The sequence below is a fragment of the Myripristis murdjan genome, chromosome 6 (assembly GCF_902150065.1).
Source record: "Myripristis murdjan chromosome 6, fMyrMur1.1, whole genome shotgun sequence".
In the NCBI taxonomy this organism is placed as follows: Eukaryota; Metazoa; Chordata; class Actinopteri; order Holocentriformes; family Holocentridae; genus Myripristis; species Myripristis murdjan.
Window position 1 is genome coordinate 24,281,774 of NC_043985.1, and position 19,979 is coordinate 24,301,752.

Below are 19,979 nucleotides of genomic sequence, written 5' to 3' on the forward strand. Positions count from 1 at the left end.
AGCCTGATCTATCTTTGCGCACATCGTCTACTGGCTACAGAGAAGCAAAAGCCTGATAAACAATTGTCTGGGGCAAGAGCAATGTGTCCAGGAGGAAGAATCAATTCTATACAGTGAGTAACATCCCATGCAGTGCTCCAACCCAATTTCTAAAAGCCACCTGGATGTTGGCATTGTTCCCCGTGTTAACCTTCCACTCATACAGCAGCACTCTCTGCCCTAGTTTACAGATGACTTCCACTGTTGACAAGCTTCTCTTCCTGCTCCACTGCCTTCTGTTACACAACAAAGTTGCCTTTAAATGGTTTGCTGCTAAGAGATAATAGTTGATGCATCACCAGTTGTGGTAAACCAGAAGGAAGTGTAGTGTTCAGCTGGGGCAGATTTTGTGCCCACTGGTCATTTCCATCGCACATCTCACTCCAGCTTCCTTTAGCAATAAAGACCTTACTGCTTTGGTCCCCGAGCTGTCCGAGGTGAGATAAAGGCCTGGCAAGTAGAGGTAAAACACTTGCTATTATGTCAATCTGTGAATAGTGAAGTACTGTAATATTCTCAAAGAGGTATTCAACCCCACTCTAAAGGCTTGCAGCTTTGCCATTTGCCTAAATAGCTGGTGACCTTGACCCCCCCTCATCCTTTAGCTCCTCAATATCCAAAGGGCATCACACTAAAGATATAAAACATGAAAAGCAATTAAAGGCCAAAACCTCACTTTCTCTTCCAAACACTGCATACTGTGTTCCTCATTAAATAAGCGACTGATCCAATGCCGGTGTAAAGAGAAATAGTGCATACAGGCCTAAAGAACTCATTCAATTCCTACCTTGCCCACAAAGCAGGCCTAATTAACATTTATAACTGCAATTCCCACTTTACACGGACGAGTAATTGAGATTAGTTTAGCCTTTAAAAGCTTGAGAGTGAAATAGTAGAAGCAAGGGGAATGCAGAGGGTGGAAGAGAGGGGACAGCACAACACCAAATCTAAATATGAATTTAAGACATTAAATGTGATAAGCCACAGATGACAGCAATGTAAACACCACATTGAGGATACACATGATGTAGTGATCTTACCAACAATGAACTTCAGAGACAGAGAGGACGCGCTGCAGATCAAGGCTGGTCACTTATCGGACAGAGACATGTCTACACTCCCATAAAATAAAAACAATGCATCTATACTTGAGTCAAGAAGGCTGTTATCCAAATTACCAAACTGGAAAGAGTGGTGAGGGCTTGTCGACAGCGCTGTCAGAGACTTTATGCTACAGTAGCTTTCATGCTTCCCCCAAAATATCCCTATTGTTCCCTCCCACTCTGCCACGACTCTCCTCCCTGCCTAAACCACAATTAACTCCCGGCTTTGGTAAAAACTAAAGGGAAGCAATCAGTTGTCAAAACATACCGTCGTCAGATGCCAACAAGGACCAAGACGTCATGCTTCATGCTCATCTCATCTCTCTCCCGGGCGGAGACTCCCCTTCTCCTGCGGCTCAGCTTCTCAACTTTACACCCAACCTGACGCTGTACTTCTCTCACTTCAAGTAGAGGCGTAAAGGTGAAAAATGACCCTCTCCGCAGCCACTCATCTTTCTCCAACGATGCCAAATTCAACTATCCTGTTTGGTTTGTCACCCGCCACCAACTTGCCACCATGGTTTTTTTTATTTGGTGCTAACTTCACCCGTCGTGCCCACTTATAGTCTGGTGGTTTCAGCTCCGGGACACGTTCACGTGGCTTTGTTTGCGGACTTTGCTGGCGTTAATGCCCATTACGCAAAGTGAAACTGTAAAGCATTTTCCTTTTTTAAAATAAAAAAAGTGTATATTATTCACTGCGTGCCGATACAGCGATGGAGCACTGTAGGGGATAACAACAAACTGCTCCAAATCCCATTCTCCAGGAAATACGTCACGCGTACCGACTGGATTTGTTGTGCGCGCTTGATTTATATCACTGTTGTCACCGACGGGAGCGGTGCAAGCTTTTTTTTTTTTTTTTTTTTTTTTTTTAAATCCCCACTTTGATCAAAACAGATGTGTACTGAAGTACATATCGAGTGTTGTCGTTTCTTCTTCTTCTACTTCCTCCTCCTCTTCTTCTTTTCCTCAAATTGTACATCCTTCACCTAATTCATTTTCCCCGCATTCCAGTACTTTAAAAAATATTGCCTTTTATGAACAATCTAGACTTCTTAAGATGAAGATTTGATTTGACCATTCATTTTAGTCTGAATAAAATTAAGCTGCCCACGGAGATAGAAAAAAAAACTAGTGAAGGGTAAACCCACTTGAGCTTTTAGTATTTAGAAATTCATAAAATGAATCTTATGGGATATCAGTAGAGTGAAACTTACAGGTAAAATTTAAGGAGGGGTTGCTTCAGTTGATACATCTAAAAACACACCTGATTTTTGCTCATGATTTGCGCTTGTTTATCTACTATCACAGTTACATCAACGTTACATCACATAAAGCAAATGGAAGTCCCGGGCTGCACTTTAATAGAAAACACGCGTCCTTGTTTTGACACGGGTAGTTTGCACAGCTGTGTGTGACCGCCATCTACTGGGCATGTGCTGCAAGTGCACAAATTTAGGAAACCATACACACCGTACGGTAGAGGGGGCTGTAATGCAATGCTCCCAGTCTGACTCGCATGGTTGTGTCTACCCCGTGACAGCTTGGCTGGTATAAGTAAAATCCAGCCCGCTTTCAGCTCTCCTGTTAACACGGACCAAAGTTATCCCGGAATAAGGACAGCACGCATGTGCCGTCAACCCGGATGTAGATTTTTTTACGCGTCTATTCCCCATTTCATCAAGTTATGACAAATTGGCGTTAATAATGAGCAGCATATTTTAGTACCCGCTACACAAGGCTTTTCCATTCCAAACCCGTTCCAAACCAGTCAAAACCGGGTCATACAGCCGTGATATGTCACAGCTGAGTGACAGCTCCACAACAGTCTCTTCCCGAAGACCTTCACTTTTGACTAAAGGTGAGAGGGGAACACATGTGGACGCAATCGCATGCATGCAGTTGGGCTCTGTTTTATAGTCTCATCATAAACTAGACGTGGAAATTGGGAATTAGAGAAGCGAATGCATCCTGTATAAATGCGTATTCTTGCAGCGCTTCTTGCAGTGCCTCAAGTTGGATTACAGGGATAGATTGCATTGTTTTTAAATTCCATCATCATCTTCATCTTTTCTCGTAGAATTCGTCCTGTAACTTGGAGAATGGACTTTCGCGGCAGGAGGCATGAGCGAGGCAGCAACTGGACCGACCCGGAGATAGTGGAGCTGCTCCAGCTGTGGTCTGATGAGTCCGTCCAGATCGAGCTGGAGAGCTCATTGCGCAACCAGCGCGTCTTTGACCGCATAGCCCACATTCTGCGCGAAAAGGGCATCTACCGCACCGGTGACCAGTGCAGGGAGAAGATCAAAAAGATGAAGCTGGAGTATCGCCGCATCAAGGACAACCACAAAATGAGGTCGTGGAAGTTTTATGATGTGATGGACAGGGTCCTGGCAAACCGGCCGGCAATTACCTACTCCTCTCTGGGCGGAGCTGTCATAGCTCAACAGGTGTTTCAGAGCCCCAGCGGCCCAGAGACATACATGCAAGGGGTCCCTGCGGGCTCGTTTGGTCCTGTGACTTCAGGGGGGTTTCTGTTTGGTCATCCACCAAGAACAGGAGATCCGCTGGATATAAAATGTGAGGATGTTGAGGACAGCATGCTGAACTCAGGGGTTGCACCTCCAGAAATGTACTATGGATCTGGAGATGACCAGGAGACAGATGGGCAGTCTCTCCTGGAACCAGAGGACACACTTGGTCGAGGAGAGAGCTCTACAAATGCAAGGATCTCACCCTCAGGTTATCAATTTAAATTACAAGTGCATGTTTTCTCAATTACACATCACTAGGTAGTTACACACTCCTCTTGTCCTTGATTGTTTTTATATCCTCAGGTTTTAGTGACCTAAACATGGCTGGCTCTGCCACCCAGGCCGCTGGTGGTCCTGTGCAGCAGGAGACAGCTGGCCAGCACAGTAAGGACAGTGCTCATCCCCTGCCTACTATGAGGCAGAGAAAGCGTCGCCGGGCTGGCAGAGTGTCATGGGGCTATCGGGGTGCTAGATGTGGTGGTCAGGGGAGCCTGGACAAAGCCTTGGCCAGCTTCCTCAGCTGGCAGCAGTCAGCAGAGGAGCGCCTGCTCTCCCTGGAGGAGGCCCGGCTAGAAAGGGAGGTGCGAGCAGAGGAGCGGCGGGAGCAGCAGGAAGAGAGGAGGGCAGAACAAGAACGCCAGCATGAGCTCCGTCTGTTCAGTATGCTCACCGGGGCCTTGGCTGCTGTCAGACAGGGTGCTCCCACCCCTGCAACAACTCCTAATGACTCCCCTGTCTCACACCTAGCTCATCGGTCGGCCTCACTGTGTACCACAAACGCCCCCTCTGCCTCATCATCTTTATCTCGGCCTCTTTCTGAGGCTCCGGCTACACAAGCTGCTTCCACTGCGGAGTCACCAAAGACAACACCTCCTACATCGTCCCAGGCCTGCAAAACAGCTCAGCATGTTTTGGCAACACTGAGGCTTGGAGAAACACCTGGCTGCAGCGCGTACCTGTCCAAGCGTGGTAACAGCATTCGACAGCACCAAGGGATTCTCCAGGAGGGATACACCCAGTATCATGCAGACAGACATCATGACACAGACAACCCTGATGTAAGTGTGTAATGTACTAATTAGTCAGGTAGACGTATGATGGCTGTATAATATGACACTGAGTTTCCCTCCTTCCCTCCTGGTATTTCCAGGGTATCATCAACATGGGGACCAGTGAGAACAAACTATGCTACGATCTGCTCCACAAACGGGTAAGAGGAAGAATATAGACTCATGCTGGTAATTATGATGTAGGTAATGCTCTCCGGCGCTGTCATCATGATTAAAATTGGGGTCATGTGTAAAATGTATTTGTCACCCAGCTCATCATCTGGAACCGTTCTCTCTGCATTTACAAATGTAATCTTTGCCCTCTCTGCTACAGCTGACCCAGCCTGACATGTTGGATATTGACCCATCCTTGTTGCAGTATCCAGATTGGAAGGGACATAAATTGTAAGAGATGAAAGTGGACATTTGTCTCCGCTTGTGCTTTTCAATGAGAAAAATGCTCATGATGTGGCTCAGGCAGGGGACTCAGATCAGACATTTAGGTACTTTCACTATAACAATTTATTTACTTATAACCTTTTCCCCCTGGTTTCTTTTTAGTCTGAGAGAAGAGGTTGCAAGTTTCCTGTCTCACTATTGTGCCTCTCAGAACCCACTGAAAGCAGACAATGTGAGTGAGGCTTTTTTCCTTTTTAATGCGAGAGTGTAACATCAGTGATCTGAAGACCTTGGGCACAGATATTGTAAATCAAAGTTGTGTAAAACCTGAGGTACATTGAACTGAATTGAAGAGATACAGCTTGTTGAAAAAAAATAGAAACTAGCAGAACAATGATGGAGTATATTGTTGTTAAACTGCATTTTATTTCTTATTTATTTGTTTTTCATCTGCTTGGATGTCCAATCAGCTCAGATTTCTGAGATTTGTGTGAATCTCAGAAAAGTCTTGATGCTAAAATGAATACCAGTGTCATGGAAATGCTGTTATTACTGACACAGAACATTTTTAACAGGGTTCTGCTGCCGTTTCAGACAACATGCCTCAAAAGGCAATTACTCTTAAAATAGTCTTCAAAATGAAACCGGTGCACTTCTATAACTGAGCTGACTTCCATTAACTCAAGCAATGACTGTAAAAATGACAAACGCTACAAAAATGACTAATGAATTTTTAGGGACTGTAACCAACTTAATTTGCAAATAGAATAAATAGCTGCTTTAGCCGATGGATGAGTTTATAGCATGTTTATTAGGTTCCCCTCTGTGCCTTAATTAGGTGTTTCATAATAATGTGTGTATTTGTTCAGGTTGTGGTGATGAATGGCTGTGGTTCCATCTTCTCATCTATTGCTGCAGTAATTTGTGACCCTCAAGGTAAGCTGACAAACGCATTATCACACATACAGCAGATTCATATTTACACTGTATGAATACAAATGAGTGTATATTGGTAACGGAAGGCTGGCCCATTATTTTGATGGTTTTGCCGTTGTTGTACCAAAAAAAAAATTAATTATCATAAAAACCATTACAGAGATTTGCAAAGACATAGCGGGACAATTAAAAACAAAAATCTAAATTACTGAAGCAAGCAAATAAATTCCTAAATCTACAGTGCAGTGCGTGTACAAACAAGACCTTCATACCATGTAGTATATTTGATTAGCTCACAATAAAAGACTAAGTGTAAAGGTCATAAGCATGGAAAGCAACTGATTTCATCCACACACTATCACTATGACTCACTTAGATAGGTCATAAAAAATAGTCATTTGTTTGACTAGATTATATTGGTAATCTGTTAGCAAGAATAGCACTGAGAATAGCCACTAATGAATAAGCCACCATTCAATGGGTAATCAGTTATGCTTAATAGACAGATATAAACATGTACCTGCATCTATGTCTATGTTTATATATACTGAGTCATTCATCAGTGCTGATTTCTAAGATGATGATATTGTAACTCCCAGTGTGTGTATATATGTGTATATCTATCTATTGTAATAGATAAATAAATACATATAGATATAGATAGATATTAAGATATTCTGTATTTAATGTGTTTTTCATGTTATAGATGCCATTCTGATTCCTACTCCATTCTATGGTGTTATCACCGAGGACGTGCACTTGTATAGTGAAGTCAAACTCTTTCATGTTCCCCTTGACTGTGAGGTAACTATAAAACCAAACTTGCTTGCAGCACATACGCTCTTTTGTTTAAAATGTGTGTAAAAGGAGCTCTTATTGTAGCAAAATATATTCTAAATGTTGGATGTGAGTGTTGAGCTCTTGCAGACATTTCACATGCTCGCTTTTGTGTGTTGCGTGATCTTAAGTAATAACTTTGGTGCAGCCATTGTGTCGGGTGTCGATTATTTTTTCCTTTTTCTCTTGTTATTTTTCATTCATAGGCCACAGGCAAAGACAGCCGACCCTTCCACCTCACAGTAGCCAAACTGGAGGAAGGCCTGAGAAGGGCTAAGCAAGAGGTGATTCATGAATGCACATTTTCTTACACACTTGCCCTAAAGTGATCATACTTCTTTCCCTTTCTTTCTTTTACACAGGAATGTAGTATTTCAGGCAATGTCAGGACCTGGTCATGTATTTCTTTTTTTCTTTTTTTTTCTGTCTCACAGACTCTGCGAACATTTTGTTTTATGGCTGTATCTTAAAAGTTTGTGAAAATAGACTGGTTCCTACATATTAGAAACTCATGGTGTCTTTGGCCTTGAAGGGGCTGATTATAAGAGCTGTTATCCTGGTGAACCCCCACAACCCTCTGGCAGAGATCTACACCCCTAAGGAGATGATTGCCTTCTTGGAGTTTGCCAAAAGGTATGTTTTCCCCTCTGTTATCTCAAGCTGTGGGCCAACACTCTAATCCTGCAGGTCTGCAGTCCTGTAGTCCTTTAAGCACATTGCCAGTGCCCAGAATACAGCTCCTAGCATGAACTCTTTTATTTTACAGCCAAGAGCTGTGCCCTTTGTGTGGAATATCAAGCACTCCTGATGGAGTTTTATCACCTCTCTTAACCATCAGCATATTGTCAAGTGCAGTCATGCACCAGATTCTCCCTGCATCATCTATTGTTTTGAAAATGATCTTGCCAGAATAATTCCCTCTGTAGACCCTTGCAGGCATGGAGCTATTATAACCATAAACCACAGTGCTTTTACCTAACACTCTAATGAAGACCGAAGCAACCACTGTCTTGTCACCTTGCACTATCTTTGTCGTAAACACCCTTAAACACTGAAATCAAGAAATATGAAAACAACATATTTTATTTTCACTCTCTTCATCACTTTATGTTTTAGACATGAGCTCCATGCCATCGTAGATGAGGTGTACATGCTGACGGTCTTTGATGAATCGGCCACGTTTCACAGTGTCCTCAGTATGGACAGGTAAGGTATGAACTTAACCTCTGCAGTGTTACCCTGTGGCCCTGTATAGACTTTGATTCAACATCCGTCTTGGCTGAGCCGTTCACAAGTGGACAGCTGGGACAGATTGTCACTCACATCTGGCATTACCAAGCATCTCAAATGTGTCTCCAGTGACCTTCAGGGGCTTGTGATTGGACATGTGATTGACCTCAGATCCTTAAGAGTGACTTCTTTCCAATCCTCTCCTAGTTTACTTCCTCTGTACCTCACTCCAACTCCCTTCTATCCCCTCTACCTCCTCACTCTTTATATTTCATGCTACGCATCCTATTCCTTACCTCTCGTGTATTAACAAAGCCGTTGTGCCCAATGTGTCTTTCTGAATTCCCAACAAAGATGCTGCCATCTCACCATTAAACACAATTTAAGCTCATATTCTGCTCTATCAAACACTTCATACCTCCTTAAAGTAACTATGCATCTCCAAGACACATTGCACACCCGCGCTTGAAGCTGTTCACTTGTGATCACCTGAAATGCATGTTAAAACCAAGTGTGAACATGACAGTGAGACTCTTACTCACAAGCATTGTGAATAAATGCAAGTGTCTCCTCTCCACACATGAGATAATGTGCTTGTATTTCAGTTTGCCAGATCCACAGAGAACGCATGTAATGTGGGGGATCAGCAAGGTATGTACTGTGCTCTGGAAGAGTGTAAGGTTGGGCTTTGGTCAGTGCCTTTTATATTACTCTTGACAGTTAAGTTAAATCGCTGTTTTTCTTCTCTTGTTGCTTGCCACTTTCTTTTCTCTTATTAAATTTGTCTTTAACCCTGTAGGACTTTGCGATGGCCGGGCTCAGAGTGGGCATTCTTTATACTGAGAACAGAGACTTAGTGGAGGCCTTGGACCAGCTCGGCTCATTCCATGGAGTCCCTGGACCGACCCAGCACCAGGTGGCACGACTTCTTCAGGACAGAGGTATGAATTTAAGTCTGAGACGCATATTTATTTCCACGTGTGCTGCTGCAAATGCAGTGCCTCTGCTGCACGCATATCATGTCAGATATATGACAAATGCAAGGAGAAAAGCATTCATGCCAGCCTCCCAGTGGTGATGATTACAAGTAGGACGTGCGGAAATCTTTTGTAGGTGCCGATATCTCTACTTGGTGTCATGAATTAAATGCTGATACAGTCAGCTGACAGAAAAGGCAAGCTGTGTCTGCTGCAGTTTATTTTACACAAATGAAAAAAAGATAAATGAAATAATCTTGCGATGAGCAAGTCAAATGTACGCTTCCAAATTGAAAAATACCACCCCATTCTTCCGATTCTCGTGATATGACATGAATGCAGCATGGGATTGTGTTGCAAATGATGAGTACACAAAAGGTTCGCAATATTTAATTTAAAGCCACGTTTTCTCACTACACAATCTTGTGTTCTAGATTGGGTCAATGAATTTTTACCTGAAAACAGACGCAGACTGAAAACTGCTCACAACTACCTGACAGGAGAGCTGCAGAGCATGGGTGTCCCCTACCTACACAGGCCAGCTGCGTTCTACGTCTGGGCTGACCTCAGGAAGGTACTGCGACCAAGCTTAGCCTGAGTTGTTGGGATTAATTTGCATTGCTGATGGAGCCGGGGCAATATATCAATATTATCTCATTATGGTAATATGAGACTAGCTATCATGTGGGATTATGAACTATTCCTGGTTTTAAAGGCTGCATTACAGTAAGGGGATGTAATTTTCTGAACTCACTAGCTGTTGAATTATCATATCCACATTACTAACAGTTGTTTATCAAAATTCTCTTGTGTTTAAAGGCAGAATGAGTAAGATTTGTCAGTTGCAGTTTCTAAACACAGCATTCAAAGTTGACCTCTACTCCCTGGCTAAGCCAAGAGAGGGAGGGGTTATTGTTGGTGGAATCTATACATCATTTTTCAGGGAAACTCTACTTATTCTGCCTTTAAACATCTTATGAAAGCACCAATAGTCATCCCCTCAGTAGCGTCACAATATCGAGATCAAGGTATTCAGACAGTATTGTGATACTTGATTTGTTCATGTCGCCCGCCTCTAATTGCTGATTCATGCCCGAGAACGCAGATTTGACAGCCGTTTCGTCTCCTTGAGCCCCATCTCGGTTTGTTATGTGTGTCTTTGCTTTGGCAGTACCTCAGAGAGCCGTCGTTTGCAGAGGAGCTGTCTCTGTGGAGGCGCTTCCTCCGACACAAGGTGGTGGTGAGCTGTGGCCAGGCCTTCTCCTGCTCCACACCCGGCTGGTTCCGCATCGTTTTCACAGACCAACAGCAGCACCTTCAGCTCGGTCAGTTCAGAGTGTGTACAGTCACTCCTCTAGGAACAAGGCGCTCCTGTTTACTTTTTATTGATACTTTCCATATATATCATTTTCATATTATGAACGCTTCATCTTCTCCATACTCTCCGTCTCAGTGTATGTATTCAATATTTCATATCTGTTGTTCATATTTTCAGCCAGTGTTTTGTGCCATTTCAGCTTGTTTCCCTCTTTGGTATTGATTAGATAATGTCTGTCTATTATTTGGTTTATTCAGTCAGGGATTTGTTTGTTATTTCAGGCTTGGAGCGAATTAGGGAGGCTTTGAAAGAAATCGAAGGACAGAACGCCAGCCCTGATTCAGACCCTATCAAAGAAGCCAGTGATGAGTCTAAAAAGTCAGTGAAAGAGGACGGTGCAGATCCAGACAATGCTGTGATTGTCAATTCAACATTATCACCCCAGAGCAAGTCATCAGAGCAGCTGAAGGAAAAGGATAGCCCTGTTCCTGACACCACCCCGCCGGCCAGCGAGGAGTTTGAGCTGCTGGATTGTGAGGCATCGAAGCCAACAGAGAGTCTGAGCTCTCTGATTGGTGTTCTAAGGAATCAGATCCACTCCTCTGATTGGCTGGAAAAAAACACTCCAGAGCTGTCTGCTGGGGAGGATCCAGAGATTCTTGACGTGTTCAAGGACCTGCTGCAAAGAGCCAAGAAGTAAGGTTAAGACTGATGGGCAGACGAATCAGTGCCAAATCCAAAAGACAGTGCTCTGGCATTCTTCTTACTCCCTGTGTTTATGGTAAGAAGGCTCATGTGAATTTTACCAGACACAAGGAGGCTGAAATTTTATACTTGTTTTAGAGAAGTATTGGGGGAAACATGACCCGAGAACAGGCCAAAGAGGAGAGCAGGAGGACGGTAATACTAGAAGTCAGGTTGGATGAAGATAGCACTTTTTAGAGACAATTAAAAAAAAAAAAAAAAAAAAACCCTACATCAAGATGCCTTATTTCTAAGTTGTTAAGGAAGATGGCCTTGCTATTTTTTCAGCCAAAATTCAAAGATAAATGTTTATTACTGGAGTCCTAATTGAAAGCCAGATAACAATTGACCAAAATTCAGTTGTTTTCTAATCTCAAAATACCCTTTCAATCTGACTTGTATTTCATTTGTTATTTTGGTGTCATATGCACCTTAATTGTTGTTACAATGTATTCTACTTCCTGTAAAGTTACTGATAGTGTAAATAAAATAATGTTAAATAAATACGTTTTAGATTGTTTTTTGGAACTTTAGATCTTCATGATTCTTTTGCTAATGAAATACTTTGTTTCATACATTCAGCGGGAGTTTCTCGCATCCAGAGCTACATCCATGCATTTTATATTGTTTTTCATATATTTACAGTCCAGTATTTTGTTATTTTATATGCAACACAGTGTCTTGTACTTCAAGATCTTGACAGAATTTAAGAGATCTGATTTATTTTATTTTTTTTTTTTATTTCCCTCTGGGTGGGCTGTAATGGCTTTCCATGACAGGAAACAAAAGACGTTGGTAGGTCGACCACAGGGGTGGATGGAGTGGCGAGATATCTCAAGTTGTGTGCAGAGGCCAGTAACGTCACACACTGTAGACCACAGTGAGAGAAGAGTGGGATTTCCTCAACGGGTCTTTCTTGAGCTGCCGACGCCCCCCCTACACAGTTTCTCTGTTTGTAATAAACAGATGTCAGTGTGGTATGTGGCTGGTTTACTGTAGTCAGAAAAAAACACAGCAGGTGGGATCTGAGTGGTAATAATTTTCCAACCACGGTGACCTAATCGTATTTATCCTACGCGGCACATATTTATTCTTTTGTCTATTAAATAAAAAGCCACCAAGTCTGTGTGTGTTCTTCCTTGTGCAGTAATAGCCCCACAAAGCTCTGCTTCCCTAAAAAAATTCCCCTTTTAGGCATCGTCTTTGTTGGAGAGTGCTTTCACTTTCCTCACAGCGTGCGATGATGAGTCACAGCGGTGTATTCTGGGGGAATTTAACCTCAGAGTGGGGGAGTTTCCACTGCAGCAGGGGCGGAGCCATCGTGACGAGGTACGGTGGGAGGTGGGAGGGGGGCAGATGTGTGAGTGTGTGTGAGCTTGTAATCAGCAGCAGTGCAAGTGCCAATGTCACAACTTTAGTGTTCGCACAGTAGTCAGACTTGTAGTTTTGGTTTTAGTTTTTGCTCTTGTCTACACAGAGTATTACTTCACAGTTTTGCTCCTGGGAAAGTTGTCTGCTTTTCCTCATCGGCAACAAACAAGGTGAGACATTACTCATTATTTGATTCTATATTGTTTGAGCTGTGTTGCATACAATGGGACAAATATGACTGATAACAGCAGTTTTGAAACAAATCAACACAGTGAATTTACATGCTCTTATTGAACTCAGCACAGTCCCTCTGCACACCTGTTTATTTCCAACACACTTATCTCTCCCTTCTCTCTCTGTCTCTCTCTTAGTGTGGTAATATGAAGTTGCCCGAGCTGGAGGACTCTATCAGTCGGTTCAGGTTTGCTGAGTCCTGTTTGGGGATGGCAGGCTGCCTGTGTGTATGCTATGCTGTGTGGACCCCGTTCTGGCTGGCGGACAGGGGACTCTGGGCAGAATGGAATAACACAGAACATCAGCAAGCAGGGGATCACATCGGCTCGATCGTCTTTAATGGTGAGCAACAAGATGCATTCAGCTCCAGACATCTCTGCGCTGTCAACAAATCAAATTTTTCACTTGTAGAGAGCTGTCATGCTGGGTTAACTTCGAGTTTTGATTGACATACAACATGTTGAATAACAAGTATGTTTACATTAAACATATCAGTAGGGGCAGTATGTTTAATGAAGCATAAACAAGTCTTTGCTGTGCTGCTGAGAGTGTTGATAAGACATTTGGTTCCGCTTGAGATCAGCCGTAGGCATTTTTTTTTCTTCCTGACTCAGAATATCTCAAGTGAATTAATTTTAGGGGAAACATTTGCAAAGCACTAGCTTACAGGAGTTTTTCAGCAGTAGTAAACACGTTTGGGCTTGCTCCTGTAGCAAAGATCTGCATTCTTAGGTGCTGCGGCTCTGAGAAGGAGTTGACACCTGGCCAAAAGCAAATGTGTTGGAATCTGACTCAAGTAGGTCAGCTTAATGCATGCCTTATCACTGTTACCATAAAACCGCACAGTTGTGTTGAAAATCACACCTGACATGTTACCTCTGTGTGTCAGGTTAAGGACAAGACATGTGTTGTGTGTTAATTTGTTCTGGACACAGGATCTATGTACAACACTGTAATGGGTTCTATCTATCTATCTATCTATCTATCTATGGATAAATAGAAAGACATTCCCTGTAAAATAATTTACATTTGGTCTGTTTGACAATGTAAATAAACCTTTACAATGCAAATAAGAAAAACACAGCAAACTCAAACTTGTTTACCTGTAAGCATCTGAAATACTTTAAATTAAAGCTCAACATTTCAGTTTACAGATTCACAGCATTGACGCAGATGGGGTTAAAGTTAGGGAACATATGATGGATTCTGAAGCAAAGTGGCTCTATACAGAACCTAAAAACACATTAAAAATCCAAAGATTCACCGTTCACCTCAGACATCGGGTTGGTTATCCCATTAAATTACTCAAAATCCTCTTGTACTGGGCCACAGCAGCAGGTGAGCACTTCTCTGAGCTAGCTGCCTGCCTGTTGGAGCTTAACTTAACTTTTATTGTAATTTCTCTCTTTTTACAACTGATGCTTTTATGACGTGAACTCTGCGAGCGTGTAACAGTCAGAAAGCGGGATAATCCAGGATGACGTCATCCCCGATTGAGAAATTGTAGCCAAAGTAAGGCAAATTAACTGCGTGGTTGGAGATCATTCATGTTGGTTGTTATTTTTCAAAATAAGACCACCTCATTGTGGATTATCCTTTACATAAACTCACGTCCTAAACATTAGCGTAATATCTCCATTTTTTTTTTTTTGGTGGCATGTTTTCTCAAACATGCTATCCTTACAGAAATTCAATTCAAAGAGGAATTATGTCCGTTAAAGTCCTCCCCTTGAGTTCTTCAATGTGATTGGACAAACATTTAACACTAGATGCATTAGTCAACTGTCAGGGCTTTTTTTTGTCTTGGATTTTTTAACACATAAAGTGCATATTTTAACGTAACATTTGTCGAAACCCAAATAAACACAATGACTGTGTGAAAAATTAACATCCTTTCTGAGAGTACATGAATTTGTTGTTCTTCCAATGCAGTGTCAGTGTTTGTTGTTTAAACACACTCTAGTCTGAGGCAAGTAAATTACAGCTCGGAAAACAGCTTACACAACACAACACTTGATTTTGCTCTTGTTGCAGGCAAGCTTGTACCTGCTGTGTAGGCTTCCATAGGGAGTGGTTTACGGCCTCAAATTACACGAGCTAGCCTGTTCTGACTGCATCACTGCACAAACTCCAACACGGCAATGCGAATCAAACATAATCAAATTTGACTCTCTTTTCCTTGTCTCTGTGTTTGTCTATTTCTGTCTCACAGCCTTGGAGGCTGAGAGAGTTTTTGGGGTTCTCTCTTGCCTCATGGCCTTGAGCTCAGGTGCTCTGTGTCTTGTGTTTGCCCTCTGCTGGACATCGGAGACGGTGCGCTCCTACTCCAACACCCGCTCTCTCCTCATGGCAGGACAGGCGCTTTACCCCACCACCCTGCTGCTCCTCACTTTAGTCTGTACAGGTCAGTACAGTACACACAAACAGCCCTCAGAGCTCAAATATCTCAAACAATAGTTTGGTGCCACATTTTTTTTGTGCTACATGATAACAAATCATGTTGCAATAAAATGTTATACTGTATAAATAAACACCTAGGGATGTTTTTTCATGTACTATCCATTTATATCACATTTTTCAAAGAGGCACCCTCCTTTCCTTGGAATTTTTCTCTAGCAGTGACACATGATCTGATTAATTTCCTCTCTTCTGTCTCCAGGTTTCTTCTTCCTCCTCAGCTGGTCTCTCTTCACCTATCAACACCGGGATCAAATCCGCCTGGACTTGTCCTCCCTTGGCTCTTCTTATTGGCTGGGAGCTCTGGGTTGGGCGCTGCTCCTGGTTGTTGAGCCAATAGTCTTCCTAGTTGAACAATGTATCGTGCCAGACATCCTTCCAGATCTAGAGAGGGCCGTGGAGTCGTGGCGGGCCACCTCTCAACTCAAGTCCATGCACCGTCCTTTCAGTGAGGGCTATTTCCCTGCTAACAAGGACAAAAGCAGTGTCGCGCCAAGGGGGTACATGTCATCGCTTTGAGTGGACTGAAGAAACGAGGACATGATGGAGAAGATTAATGAGAATGTAGAGAGTAAACATTTTGGCACAAAGACTGGGCTGATGAGAGACTGAACATTCCTCGCTGCTCAACAGAAAATACAACAAGATTGAACATTGATTCATTCCAATAGTTTCATCTGGTGTGTAGTTAATTGCAAGCTAGAGGAATTAGGAGTCCCTGAATCCTGAACATCTGTGGAGCTGGAGGCTGTCGCTGTGTTACTGCAGGGCTCTTTATGCTCATGTTCATCTGCCAGTTTGTTGTCAGAATGGGTGGACCTCAGCTAGAACAAAGAGTCTGGTCACAGGTACACAGGGCCAGCGATACTGACTGAAAGACAACATGCCGAGTTGTTTTGAGCCAAATGGAAAATGAGAACTAGTCTCACAAACCAGTGTTTTGAGCAATTTTTTGGGGATGGTGCTGGAATTTTTCCCCAGAGATCCAGGTTTGGCATCTGCTCCTTGCCCAGTACCAGAAACAGGACCTGTAGCTTTGCTACCTGCAATGTGAATATTTAAATGATAACATATGGACAGTTGTGCTGCACTTTCAACTGATGTAATTATTTTGTGGGGATTGTCCAGAGGCCAGCTGACTTGATTTCAGTTTATTGAAGCATTTCTTTTTGGAAGACCAGCACAGGCCAGTGAATGTAAAGAAAACACTGTCATGAAACACACTTTTTAAATTTCATTTTATTTTTCTGTAGGAAGTGCACTGTACATGGAGTATAGGAATGGTAAACCAGCGCCCTCATGTGGTGTTTTATCGGTGGTTTTTAACCCAAGTGTAAAATGTTTCATTTGAGGAAGGATGAAAGGTGAGGTGCAGGCTTAAATTAAAGGCACATTATTCTAAATATTCCTGTAAGATCTTTTTTTTTTCCCCCAACACATATTCTACTTTGTTGGGGATATTGAAAAGTAATCTTGAAATGTATGTATGGCACAGTCTTAAATAAATGACACATCATAAATGTTCCTACATATTGCTGTTATTATTTCTTATTTCTACTTACGGCAATTTAACCACAGTATATAACTTATATAGGAATTTGAATTGGGACTTTCAACTGGTCAAGTTTGTAATATGTTTATTACAAAGACAATTTAGCAAACATTCTTGCATTGTTTTATGTAAATGAGTCATGTACTTACAGATGAGAATGAGTAATAAGTAGCACAAATTTGTGGCTTTTCCCTTAATTTCATGATGTCATGTCTTTTGTAAGACTGGATTCAAGTCTACCAAATGACAGGGTCAGTAGACATTTGAGGTTTTATTCTGTTGCATAAAATCTCTTGATGACAGATTTCCTCACAGCCACGTTCACTTTCCTGAATGTGGGAATTAATGTATGAATGAAACCCTATTTGCATTGCACTTGAAAAGCACAAAGCATTTGTGACAAAATGATACCAGCAGTTGTATGGTTTTGTAAGATAAAATAAGATAGAAGTCGGGCATTTCCTTGAGCAATGCATTTTCTGACATGAATATGAAGTAAAAACTTGCCAAACTAGAGCACATATCCTCAGAAAACCTTCCTGATGTCGACAGAGGTTGACAAAGTTTTCACCTGGCAAATGAGTGTGGCCTGAGAATGAGGTAGGCAGGCAGAGCCAGGCTTTTGTGGGTGAACATGATGGTTTATTGCTTGGACAGTTGTCCTATATCAGCCCACCAGGAGCTGTATGTGTAGTGAAGCAGACTTTTGCCAGTCATAGCTACCTCTGTCTCTGCAAGCTGTTTGAAACGCTGTCTCCATGCTTCTCCGCAGAACAGTTCCCGGCTCTGCTGAGCATTTGGACCAGAAGACGGCAGACTGCCTCCAAAGTCGTTATTTACTTTTCTCTCTCTCATTCCCAAGAGAAAAGGAAGGACTAGGATGCTGGCCTGCTTATGTTTATGTTCTCATCCTGCCAAAGTGGGGGAGAATTAACTGGCTCTGGCTCTGTTAATTGGGCGTTAATCAGGTGTTGCTCTAATTAAAAGGCAGTTCCGCCCTGTTGGGCCCTGGTAATGAGTTTGTTATTAAATCCACAGAGGATTTTTGTCTCTTTTTCAATTTACCAATAGGGTAATGCTTAATTGCTGTGTAAATGAGTGGAATGTCCTTGAAGGTCGTCTTGCTTCAACACATGATCTATGAACAGCATTGTTCAAGAGCGCTTCCACATCTTTAAATTAATGCATTCAAGATATTACATGTTGACCTCTTGTCCAACTGTGCCTCTCAGCAGTGACTGTTTTTTTTTCTTCCTGTGCAGCTCCTCCAAGAGAGACCTCTGCTGCAAAACTCATTTGCTAAATTGAGAGAGCAGGTGACCCACTTTTCCTCTGTAAACAAAAGTACTTTTTTATAATTTATTTTCTTTTTATCTAAGGAGCTGCTATTCCCCCCAGTAGGTGCAGTTTGGACCCTTGAAAACATGCAGTCTTTGGTGGTTGCCGGTGTCTTATAAACCAAGCCTCCACTTTTCATCTTCCGTCGCCACACACACGCTCCCCTTTCACCTTCCAGACGTAAAACAGACCAAAGGTTGGGAATAAATTCAGAGAAAGACTGGCCGGACCACCGTGAAGCTACAAAGATGGAGATAGTGAGACATTCAAGCACAAAGGAAGAAATAGCAGATGAACGGTAGAAGATGTTACACATAGATAGACAGGCGGCCAGATAGACCCAGAGAGATTGTGGATGGTGATTGCTGAAGGGCATTTGCTACAGAGACATCAATCAGGAGATGGCACTGTGATTGAGCGGCCCGCCAGCATTTCCTGCCCCCAGCCGGCAGCATGTGTAGAACACAGCCTGGGATACACCACTGCTCTTCATATCAATTAGAGACCAATTACACAGCCATGTCCTGCTAATTAGGCTGCACCGCCACTGTGCCATCCCTAGAATAAAGCGTGAGTGTATTCGTCTGTGCTCTTGTGTGTGTGTGTGTGTGTGTGTGTTTATCGAGACAAATAAATAAAGTTGCTGACTGCCAAAGTGAGGCATTCTTAATCTGATTTTCAGAGTTGTAAGTTTGCATTTTGGAGAAGAGAAAAGAGACAGTATGAGAAAGAAATGGAGATGGCGATGGGGGGGAGAAAGACTGCTGTTTATGTCTGCGCCTTTTGGTGGTGCTAGTGTAACATCATATTGCTTTGCTTCTTGCAATAAGATAAGGTGAAATGGGGAAACACAGCCTCCATTTGATGAGTAATGAAATCACGAAAGATGCCTGCGTGCATGTGTGAGTGTGTGTCCATGTGTGTGTGTGTTTAATTTTTATTTGTGAGGTAGACAAAGTGTGATTAATATTCTCAAGCATATTTCAGAGGATTTTTGAGCCAGAATGTGCCGGACTACTTAATAAGTCAAGTTTTATTTGGCTCGATCTGGGAGCACGATGAATTATGAAATAAAGTGAGAACTCAATGCTTTTTGCAGTTTTATTTCTCTGTGGTTTACATAATTCAGTCTGAACATTTGTAACTTTCCTGACAGGTTAATGCTATTGGGTTCAGAATGAAGACACTGAGGAAATACGCAGAAAGACAAGACAGCAAGGGAGAAACAGACATGAGGATGAGACGATGAGGGCAGAGAACAAAGTGGAGAGATGATTTGAGATGTCACAAGATAGATTCACTCTGTGTCCCTGAAATCTGCTACAGCATTGTGTGGTGTCAGATTTTGATGAACTGTATGTCTCTTTCTCTCTCTCTCTCTCTCTCTCTCTCTCCAAGAACCAGTGGTTCTCCATCAGTCTGATGTAGTCAAAGTAGGAATTTTACCACCGCAGTATTGTACCCTCCACTGCATTCTGATCAGTATAAGTAACCACTCTTTGAAAATGGAAAAGTAAGAATGTCTTCAATCCTACAATCTCAAAAAAGGCAGATGGAGGGAGGAAGGGAGGGCAAAAGAGAGAGGGTGGATGAGGACGTGGGAAGAGTGCACCTTGTGTCCTTCAGTCATTTTTTTCTAACAAGGACCCAGTTGATCTCGCCTGCAGAATCCTCAATGAGCCACTGCTCTTTGTGACTGACATCCGACCCAGAACACCCTCCTGATTACATTTGTCCCACCAGAATGGAGAGAGAGAAGGAAATAGACAGAGAAAGCAAAAAAGAGAGAGCTCGCATCAGGGCAAAGAGTTTACATTTCTTCATGACTCCAAGCTAAACACCCACATTCAAACACTGT

At 42.6% G+C, this 19,979-nt stretch overlaps 3 protein-coding genes across 3 annotated transcripts in view; 2 read left to right on the forward strand and 1 right to left on the reverse strand.

Annotated features, from left to right (window-relative positions):
- Window positions 1-1,881, reverse strand: part of furinb (furin (paired basic amino acid cleaving enzyme) b) — an 87,189-nt gene extending 85,308 nt beyond the window's left edge. The window contains exon 1 of the mRNA XM_030053703.1: window positions 1,411-1,881. The gene's annotated coding sequence lies outside the window, so the exon portion shown is untranslated. The remainder of the gene's footprint in view (window positions 1-1,410) is intronic.
- Window positions 1,882-2,749: 868 nt separating this feature from the next.
- accs (1-aminocyclopropane-1-carboxylate synthase homolog (Arabidopsis)(non-functional)) lies at window positions 2,750-11,454 on the forward strand. Its single transcript, XM_030054139.1, has 16 exons — window positions 2,750-3,006; window positions 3,226-3,887; window positions 3,983-4,737; window positions 4,830-4,889; window positions 5,063-5,133; window positions 5,290-5,359; window positions 5,997-6,063; window positions 6,770-6,867; window positions 7,107-7,184; window positions 7,433-7,533; window positions 8,017-8,106; window positions 8,736-8,781; window positions 8,930-9,071; window positions 9,542-9,681; window positions 10,279-10,432; window positions 10,707-11,454. The coding sequence occupies exons 2-16, from the start codon at window positions 3,248-3,250 to the stop codon at window positions 11,123-11,125; spliced, it is 2,931 nt and encodes a 976-aa protein (XP_029909999.1). The 5' UTR covers window positions 2,750-3,006; window positions 3,226-3,247; the 3' UTR covers window positions 11,126-11,454.
- Window positions 11,455-11,908: 454 nt separating this feature from the next.
- Window positions 11,909-16,761, forward strand: LOC115360939 (uncharacterized). Its single transcript, XM_030054141.1, has 6 exons — window positions 11,909-12,146; window positions 12,364-12,498; window positions 12,647-12,710; window positions 12,912-13,116; window positions 14,987-15,178; window positions 15,434-16,761. The coding sequence occupies exons 1-6, from the start codon at window positions 11,932-11,934 to the stop codon at window positions 15,748-15,750; spliced, it is 1,128 nt and encodes a 375-aa protein (XP_029910001.1). The 5' UTR covers window positions 11,909-11,931; the 3' UTR covers window positions 15,751-16,761.
- Window positions 16,762-19,979: the final 3,218 nt, after the last annotated feature.